This window comes from Dipodomys spectabilis, unplaced genomic scaffold (genome assembly GCF_019054845.1).
Source record: "Dipodomys spectabilis isolate Male_0828 unplaced genomic scaffold, ASM1905484v1 ptg000026l, whole genome shotgun sequence".
Lineage (NCBI taxonomy): Eukaryota > Metazoa > Chordata > Mammalia > Rodentia > Heteromyidae > Dipodomys > Dipodomys spectabilis.
In genome coordinates, this window is record NW_024870703.1 from 12,288,297 (window position 1) to 12,298,469 (window position 10,173).

At 39.5% G+C, this 10,173-nt stretch overlaps 1 protein-coding gene across 3 annotated transcripts in view; it reads right to left on the reverse strand.

Annotated features, from left to right (window-relative positions):
* Nucleotides 1-8,132, reverse strand: part of Rmdn2 (regulator of microtubule dynamics 2) — a 53,728-nt gene extending 45,596 nt beyond the window's left edge. The window contains exons 1-3 of one of the 3 annotated variants that reach the window (XM_042675489.1): nt 6,037-6,162; nt 1,727-1,762; nt 649-1,116 (exon numbers count right to left, since the gene is read on the reverse strand). In XM_042675489.1, coding sequence (XP_042531423.1) covers nt 649-1,100 — 452 coding nt within the window. In that variant the 5' untranslated portion in view covers nt 1,101-1,116; nt 1,727-1,762; nt 6,037-6,162. Of the gene's footprint in view, nt 1-648; nt 1,117-1,726; nt 1,763-6,036; nt 6,163-8,035 lie in introns of those variants that run through there. The other 2 variants (XM_042675491.1, XM_042675490.1) reach the window with 2 other exon arrangements.
* Between the last annotated feature and the right edge of the window lie 2,041 nt (nt 8,133-10,173).

Genomic DNA, 10,173 nt, shown 5'->3' on the forward strand with positions numbered 1-10,173 from the left:
TTATTTCATATGGTGTTTTTACCTGAAAAAACAATTACATGTTCTTTGTGTTAGAATTCAACGAATTAATCCATATAAGTTTGAAACTTACATTTTCTCAAATCTTTTGAGACCTGCACATTCAATATCTACTAGCCCCCAGTAGCTATTTAAATTTACTTAATATTAAGTAAAACTCTAATTACAATGAAATAGAATACAAAATCATTCACTGCCTCAGTTGTACCATCCTCATTTTTCAGTGTTTAAGACCCAGCCACAAATGGTTAGTGGGTACTACTACACTAAGGTAACATTGACGTAGCCTATTTCCATCATCACAGTAAATTCTATTTGACAGTATTGGTTTAGGGAGTTCCTATATAAGAGGTCATTTAGGGACCACATAAAAATAATTATTAATTAGCAATTAGTGACTGCTAATTATTTATATAACACCACTTACCACTATTCACTAATGTTCCTTTCATTAATGTGGTCTAAAAATAATCTAGCATAGACGATATTGAGCAAGGTTTTATTATCATCTAAGTCAAAATAATCATTCATTTTCATTTCTTATTCATAGCAAAATAGACATACATAAAACTAAATAATAGCAATAATGCAATAAATAACCAATTCCACATGGGAAATACGGAAACTTACCCTCCTTCGCTTTCTGCTTCTTCTGAACTATTACTTGTTGCTGATGGCTGAACAGTTGTGGGCTTTCTCTTTCTAGTTCTGTGCTGAGGGCTTGTCTTATGAACTGTAATCTTTCCTCCAAGTTCATCTTGTATATATTCTTCCAACTTTGGGATAGTTTCTTTAAGAAATCTGATATCTTCCTTAAGTTCTTCCACATTTGTCAGTAATTCATTGAGTTTCTCCAGAATTTGAAGTTGCCTTCTTTGAAAGATCATTATTGTTCCTTCATCATTACACTTTCCATCTTGAAATGTGATTGACTCAAATGAGTTCCCCAGAGAAAGAAATGTAGGTAAACTCATTGCTGCTCTTGGTTTATGGACCTTGTGGTACCACAAAACCAGCAGACTGATTCCAGCAGTTCCTACCATGATGCCAAGTACCAGTTCTTTGCTTGTGGAATGAGGCATTTCTTGTCTTTTATTTCTAAAATCAAAAGCATAAATGTAAGTGAATGTTTTTTCTTGACTTTGTCCAAGAGCAATATTAGTGTTTTTCAATTAATGAAAGTCAATTTAACATGATCTGTAAGCTAAAGTATATTGTAAGTCAGCATCTCGATAAAATATGTGATCCAGGGCTCGGAAGGTGGCTCCGTGGTAGAGTGCTTGCCTCAAATACATGAGGCCCTGGGTCTGATTCCTCAGTACCACATAAGCAGAAAAAGCTGGAAGTGGCACTGTGGTTCTAGTCAAGGAGGGCTAGCCTTGAGCTGAAGAGCTGAGGGACAGTGCCCCAGACCCAGAGTTCAGGACCCACAACTGACAAAAAAAAAAAAAAAAATGTAATCCAATGACAGTAGTTTCTTTAAGGATATTAATGAAATCTAGTATAAAATAACTTTTAATTCAGTTTGTATTCTGCATACCTAATAGGAAATTTATCCTTCACTTATGTTTATGAAGTTTATGTTTATAAACTTATGCTTATGTTTATAAAAGCAAAATTAAATTTCTGAGAAAATTATTTAAGAATTAAAGTTATTCTTAACTTTTTCTGATGTTATTACACAATGTGCTGGATTTCTTAGACTTACCAAGTCTTCAGTATTAAGCTGAAGCAAACAGAAGTTCTGCAAAGAAAAATAAAATACTTAGAATTTCTTTTAATAAACTTGATTAAAAGTAGAAAATTAATGGCAAGACAACCAAAAATCAACAAATCTGAAGATAGAGCAATAAAAATTATCCCAGATGAAGAATGCAGAGGAAAATACAAAACAAGCATTGCTTATAGGGCAATACTAAGTAGTTTAAAAAAGTGGATGGAGTTAGAAAGGAAAACAGAAACATCCCCAAATTCAACAAAAAGTATAAAGCGATACATCCAAGAAAGTCAACCTAAGTGAGACAGAATAAGAAAGCGAAACCAAGGTACAATATTATTAGAACAATAAAAATCAATGATAAAGAGACATTGTTAAAGAAGCCAGAAGAATAAAAGGACACATTATACATAAAGAAAGAATAAGATTACTGCAGGTGGTCTCAGGGGACTGGTCAAGCAAGAAAAGCTTGGAAGAAACTTTCACTTCCGTTTCTGTACTCAGTGAAGGTAAAATAATTATTTCTTTTTTAGATAAAGAAATACTAAGAATTCCTAACCAACATACCTGTAGTATCAGAAATGTTAGTTTTTCAAGCAAAAGGTAAACAATAACAATTAGAAACTTTAGACATACACAAAGGGTAAAGAAGACCAGTATCTTTGTTTTTCCTGAAACTTTCTAAAAGACAGTAAGTAGTTCAGGGCTACCTAAACTACTGCTACCAATGGCACCAATAAAAGGGAAAAAAAATGAGTACTATAATCCTACAGGCTCTCAATTGGAGGCAAATATGTAGGTAGGTAAATATAAGCCCACTTTTCTCACTTTAAAATCTCTTTGCAAAGTATTTGTTTAGTAAAGATGCTAAGAACACACCACAAAGTTTATAACATGTAGAAAAAGGATGACAATAGCCCAAAATATGAGAAAGGGATGAAAATATTTATACTATTTATGTCTTATTTAGATTACAATGAAGAGTAATGATATTAACTTAAAGATGCATAATTGTAAACCAAGGAGTACTCACTAAAAAAGAAAAGAGAAAAAGATAAAGGCCCTACAGTAACCACTAAATAAAGACAAAAATTATAGGTCAGCAAGCAGAGGAAATAAAAATGGAATACTAAAGTCATTCACTTAGTCAAACGAAGGTAAAAAAAGGACAAATGAGCACATAGAAACCAAACAGGGAGAAGAACAATGGTGCCATAATTATCTGAAGAAATGGTACCAAAAGATCAATAATAGCATTTTTGTTTGCCAACAAAAATCCAATAAAGAAAAATCTGGTGATGTAGAAGAAATAGTAGAGAACTATACAGTATGAACTAGAGAAGGCAAAAGCAATGGACTGGAGCGCACAGTATGACCTGTGAGTTTGTGAGAACACAAACCATTCATTCATTCATTGTAATGAAAGGGCAGTTGTGCGACTAGTCAGGTAGGTGGGTAGATACTGTGGTAGGAGTTTAAGAAAGCTCTCTTTGTATCTTGTGCTAAATAGGAAGAAAAACAACAGCTTGTGAGAACTGGGACAAAAAAGTATTGGAAAGATGTAAATTTTGAATTGGGTTGTATACTTGAAACTTGGCTTCTTATGGCTTATGTCCTAAGATTCCACATATTCTGCCAAAGCATTAATTTTTCCTACACAGTAACTAGGCAACTAAATGTAAATTTTTACATGTTCTATGGAATAAAGTTTGAAAAAAATAAGCATCAAAATCTATTTCTGAGAAGTCTGCTTAAAAGAATGTCTCTCTTTAGATTCCTATTATCCTACACCGTATGCAGGAACTGAAGGAATAATCCTACTTGGATATGCTAATTTATTGCAAACTGAATTGTTAATAAGAAGGACTGGTGGTAAAATAATCTAGAAATTACCTCAGATGTTTTTGAAATCCTACAGAGGTTTAACAGTCATTTCTCTTAAACCACAGACAGGCTTGTTGTTTAATCTGGCTTGCCTGACCTTGGATATTTTGCTTGGATTTTTTTTTTTCTTTTTGGGTCTGGTCGTGGGGCCTGAACTATGGGCCTGGGCACTGTCCCTCAGCACCTTCAGCTCAAGGCTAGCACTTGAGCCACAGCACCACTTCCGGCTTTTTTCTTTGTTCTTATGTGGTGCTGAGGAATCCAACCCAGGGCCTCATGCATGCAAGGCAAGCGCTCTACCACTGAGCCACCTTCCCAGCCCCAGCATTTTTTTTTTAACTAAAAAATAATTTTACTGATTGGAGAACTGGGAACAGTAAACCTAACCATGTGCCCACTTGCATCCATACAGGAAATATGCCAGCAACAGATCCCAATCAATCTGTAAATCCAAACTAAAGTTCTAGGTAATTATTAATGGCTTCATTTCCACAAAACAGTATACTATATCACAAAATAAATTATCTTGAGATTATCACACACAAAAAGAGATAAGAAAAGTCACCATATGCCTACGGTGTATGCCAATAATCATCATTTAAACTTAATCATCTTCAGTTTTGGTCCCCTCCCCAGTCCCTTGGTTTTGGTTGATAAACACATTCAGGCAGGGATACAACTCAATGGTAGAGATATCCTTCAGCATGTGTGAAGTCCAGAGCTAGATCCCAAGCAAAATACACACACACACACACACACACACACACACACACACACACACACACACACACACACACAGATTAATGTAGGATGCCATCTGCTAATCTAGGCATCTATTTTTTTTAAAAATCTACCTATACTGAGTGCTTTCTTTGTCCCATTCCTACTAGGTGCCAACTTTGAACCTCACATAAGTTACATAGACTGGTTTGAAAATATTCATTTATTAAACAGAACTGCAAAAGCTACTTAGGAGAAAAGACTATGTCTGAGGCAGAATCAGGTTTAAACATGTGAGAAACAATTTTTTGTTTGGCCTTTCTTTAGGAATTATAACAGTTCTACATTATCTCTTTGAGGAAGGTCAAAATGATTTTGCAGAGAAGCAAACTGAAGCACACAGCTGTCAAGTTATTTACCTAGAGGGTCATCTAAGAAGGAAGTGAGAAGTTACCCTTCTAACTCCCATGGTGCATTTAGCTGTATTTGGAAGACTCAAAAAGAATCAACAAGGACACGAGAATCAACAAGGACTAGAATCAGTAGCTCAAACTATTTGACTCTTCTATCAGTATAAAACGAAGGTGCTTTTCTACCAATAATTTGAAACATGACACGTTAAAAAATGAAGCATAAAAGTAATAATTTAGAACAGTTGCTTGCCTGTAATATAATTTTAAAGGTTGTATGAAATTTAGTTCATACACTCTTAGTGACCATATTGGTAGCACACACCTGAACTATGGTCTAACAATACAGTAATTAAAATTTCTATTGGGCAGATCTTATAACTCTGACGTTTTAGTGATCAAATACATGGTATTTCTGCCACAATTCTTGATCTCTAAGGCAGCTGCAGCCAGGGAAAGTGACAGATGTTATTTAAATGTAAATTTTAGTCATCTAAAACACCAGGCGTAATCGATAACCAAAGGTGATGGACAGAGGTGCAGAACACAGAAAGGCAAATTCTAATGCAGTCAATCCAATCGTTGGCCTCCAAGAAAGCTCGATCCCGAAAATGCAATCTGAAGAAAACCGATCTGGCGCTGTCGGGTTCCAGTTTTGGGTGTGGAAGTGGTGCTGGGCTGACCACTGCGGCTCCCAGCCCGCCCGCGTCCGTTCATCGTCGGCGGTCGGGCCTCACCGACAACCCGGGGAACGAGCGAGTTCGTGAGTTCGTTCTGCGTGTCAAGAAGCCGGGTGGCGGGCAAGCTGGGCTCGCCTTCCCCAGGAACCGCCTGGCACCCTGGGCGGGGACCCAGAGACGCCGACACTCCGGCGACGAGCCGTCTTTGGTCAGCTGTCCCGTCATGTACTGTCAATTCTGGGCCGGGTCCGTGAACCGGGCGAGGCGGCGGAGAGGACCCGGATGCCCGCGGAAACTTCGGGGTTCGCCACGACCCGCCAGGCTAAGGGGTGCCGCCAGCCCCTGCCCCCCCTCCCCGCGGCCCGAGGAGAAGGGGCGTCCAGCGTGGACAGCCCCGCGCGACGCCCGGGGTGCGGCTCCCCCGGCGGGCGGGGCCTCTGGCGCGGGAAGCACGCGGCCGTGCCCGAGCGCCCCGACACCTCGCGGTGCGGCCGCGACCCGGAAGCGCAGCTACCGCCCCCGGAAGTGCTTCCTCCGCCTCCAGCGCGCCCGCCGCCGCGATGGCCTCCCGCCGTCCCCGTCGCCCCCTCCTCTCGTCCGTACGCACCTGTGTTTGCTGGGCGGAGTCCTCGGCCGTGGGGGACCGGGGATCCCGCACCGGGACCCGCGGGCGATCCGGAAGCGGCGGACGCAGCAGGCTCTATCCCGAGAGCCCGCGGGCCCACAGGTCCGGCGCCGCGGCCGCCGCGTCCTGACCCGGAGGGCGGAGGCTCGAGGGGCGGAGCCGGCCGGGCGACCGCGGCTCACGCCCGCTGCGGCGGGGACGAGGGCTCCCCGGGACGCGCACCCCGCAGCCTGGCCACCCGAAGAGAGAAGCTGGCTCCCCCGTGGCTGGCCCGCGCCGGCCCCGGTGGCTCCGCCGCCGCCTCCGCGCCGGCCCCTCCCCCGCCGCGCCGGGCCCGCGCCCCGCGCCCCCCGAGCCCGCCGCCCGGGGGCCGGCCCGCCTGCCCCGGCTCGGCGCGGCCCGCGGCACGCCCGAGGCAGGTGGCACCCCGAGGGCAAAATGATCGGTCCTGCCCGCCGGCCAGCTCCACTGCCCTGCAACTCATTCCCCTTTGGTCCTGAACTGGACCGTGGCTTGGCGGTGGTTCTTCTTCTTCATCTTGATTATCATTAGAGAGCCTTGTTTCTACGATTTTCGTCACTTGAATTTGCTTACTGATTTTAAGAGTGTGTCCATGGCATGCACCGACAAGAGACTAAAACCCTTTTGGACTGCCTTCTAAGGATTTCGAAACAGTATAAATTTGTTCCCTTACCGCTCCTTTTAAAATCTTTTTTATTACTACATATTGCACGTTGTGACATTTCATACATGAATACAGGGATTTTTATGTTCCTTTTTAACAAGCAAACATCTACTAAAAACCACCATCTTTTCCTTTGGCTGGTGTTCAGATTCACAATTTCACTTATTGTAGTTTGTATAATTTGGCAAATAAATTCTGTTAAAAATAAAAAACACTGTTCACATACTCCAGCATTACTGGATTAGACTTAAGTTTATATAGAACTTAGTCACTAAATTAGTCATCAATTTCCTGACAAAAATGATTATATTCCTATTCTATTTATCAAGATTCTCTAAGGAATCAGATGAATTGTATAATACATAGGCTTCTATTTACTAACAGAGCTTTGAGGATCTTGGTTTATTTTTATAAGGCTTACTTTTTACTGTGATTTTTGTTTTGTTTTTGGCAGTACTGAGGTTTGAATTTAGGATATCAATGCTCATTAGGTTGGCACACTTTCAGCCCCATCTTCTAGCTTATAAGAAAGCAATATTGAAGCCTAGCCACTGTCATTTTATTAAGAGTAGAGAGAAAAGGTGCTGGGGTATGGCTCAGATTTGTGAGGCCTTGTGTACCACACACACACAAAAGTAGAGCAATTTAATGCTTAACCTTTTTCTCTGGTTTGAAAGACGCCCTTTCTGAGAACTACTTTCACTCATTCCTGTCTTATGGTTTGCAAACATACTATCATGAAGGGTAGCCCTAGTGGCTTACTATCTATAAGATTACTGTGCCCACCAGGCTCAAGTTAGGGAAGAAATACACTTTGGGGAAAAGAGGGAAAATAGCACTATGTCTAGTGTAAATAGTTGTTCACTTTTTTTTTTAAGATCTCTAAGCCACAAGAAATTTACAAAAGAATAACTTCTGGAGATAACTGAATAAAATGGTCTTTCCAAGGAAAGTGCTTTCTTGGAAAAACTACAAAGATACATTTAATAAATACTTTTATAAGGCTGCTTAGTGCATCAAATTATTAATCATTTGAATATATAGAATGGTTAGCTCAGTATTCCTGAAGCCAAAGAATAAAGTATTTTAGAAAGACTTGTACAAACAACAAATTAGCAATCTCTATAATATTATTTAGCAATTCAAAGTTGAGTCAATTGACTAAAAATATAGCTACCTCATTAAGCTATAGATTTCATATTAGAAGCTTTCTATCTTGTTAGTAAAGTCGCTTTTGTTCAATGAGTAAACAGTCATTCTCAGGCATAGCCAGTACTTTGCCTAATGGATACTAACCTTGCTCAGTGGTTATCAGCAATTTTTCCAGATTGTTTCAACAAAAGAATGAAGTGTCTTCAGAGATTGCAGAAGAGTTTTTAAGTTGCATTTTTATACTGATGTTTGGAAGCCTTCTCAAAGTATGGTCATGGATACGCCGTTAAGTGGAGTTAAACATACTAAGAGAGAAGAGTGAGTATCGCCCTCCCTCATTCTTTCATCATGAGAAAGAATGGTCAAGGACATCCTTGACTGTGTGTGTATGTCATGGCCACAAGCCAAGGTCACTTTCATAGTTGAAACATTTAAAAAGTTGAACATTTATCAGACAAAATGTTGTTGGAATACATATGAGTAAAACTAGTTAATATAACTAGTTTATTTTGAATAAGAACAAAACATTTCATTTTGGTCTTGAGTATTAAGTCAATTTTGTGTAATATTCTTCGGAAAAAGTTAAGTGTTAGCAGTTTTCTAGGCATCCTTTCCTCAGACTATGGAAAAGGTGATTATATTCTTAGGAGGAGATCTTGTTCAAGAAATTGCTCAGGACATCAACCCAGAACAGAACAAAACAAAACTCTTGGTATATAAATATATTTGGTGAATGAATTTACAGTCACAACAAAGGTACATTAATCATTGTTAAAACTATAATTATGATATAGTTGGACTCTCATTCAGAGAAGCAAATCTAGAAAAAAATGATAGTGGGTTTTATCTAAAATCTAATGATTTTAGCAGAAAGCCTGTTTTATAAAGCAAGTAGGCAATTTATATTGTGTACCTACATAATTATGATTTTTTTCTGGCATATCACATTTGCTAGGCAGGCATTGCACCACATTTATTTAATAACTTATCTGTTGTTATGGCCTTGACTAATTGATCTCAAGTGGACAGATAAGGTAGACATGTCCTTACCAGCTATCCATTATCCAAGGACAAGAGAAAATCCACAGGCTCTACTAGATTTCCAGCAATACCAAGGGAAATATCATCCTTTTAGGCACAGGGCTCTTTGATGTTCTCACATAAGGCAAAACAGCCTTCCAATACTCCTTTAAAAATAAGACAATTCTAACAATAATGACCTCATACTTACCTCCTCTCTTGGCATCAGAAACATCTCATTTCTCAAACAGTAGACACTAGAAGGAACCTTTCTATAATGCAAATTCAGTCATTCACAGTACAAGAAGTGTCCTACTTAATAGAGACATTAACTGACGAATAAATTTGAATATTTGCACACAGAAATTCAGTAAGACCGCAGAGAGTGACTTAACAGTAACTTAAAGGATTTTCAAAAAATATCTTACTTGTGAGATTCCATCTGGAGACAAAATGCTTATAAGTAGGCACTATTATTTTCTCCCCCTTTTAAGAAATAGAAACTGTAAAATAATACAGTTCTACTGTAGCTTAAGTTGTTGCTTCAAAAGTATCATACACCTAATTCAAGTACTTTTAAAACTCTGTCATCAGAGTGTTCTACATAAATAAACTTCCCATTAACTCAGCCTCCCCTCTCAGGCTCCTCCCAGGCAGCTTTCCACCTGCTTAACCCACTACACCAACTACTAAAGCTGCTATCATCAGAAGGGCAAAGTTTTTTTGATTTCCCAGATAAGTGTCTTTTGATCTCTTTGGAACAGAGTTTCTCAATCTCAGTGCTATTGACTTTTTGGACCAGAGGATTATTTGTTGTAAGGAGAATTCCATGTTGTCTAGTGTTTGGCAGCATCTGTGTCTTTTCACCCTAGTTGCTTGTAGACTATACGGTAACGTGGCGCTTCATAAATTCTGAGCCCTTACTAACAGTAAGGAGCTCGAGCATGGATACATTCTTCTAGAGAATTAAATAATGCTTGGGTAGGCTTTTTAATACCCCAGTTCTGAAAGGATAGGCTACAAAAGTTTTGGATAGTTTCTTTAAAGTATAGTTCATGTCTTATTCATTTTCTTACTTCATTACTTGACATTCAGTGATATATATCTTGATCTTGGATGGATGAATGAATAAGTGGATAAAAAAAATATCCACTTATTACCTGACTTCTACACTGATTCTAAATGGGAGGAAACAAGAAGGAACCCAAGTCCACTCATGGGTCCTCATTGACCAATTATGTCCTTGGGTAGGAGAATTAGTA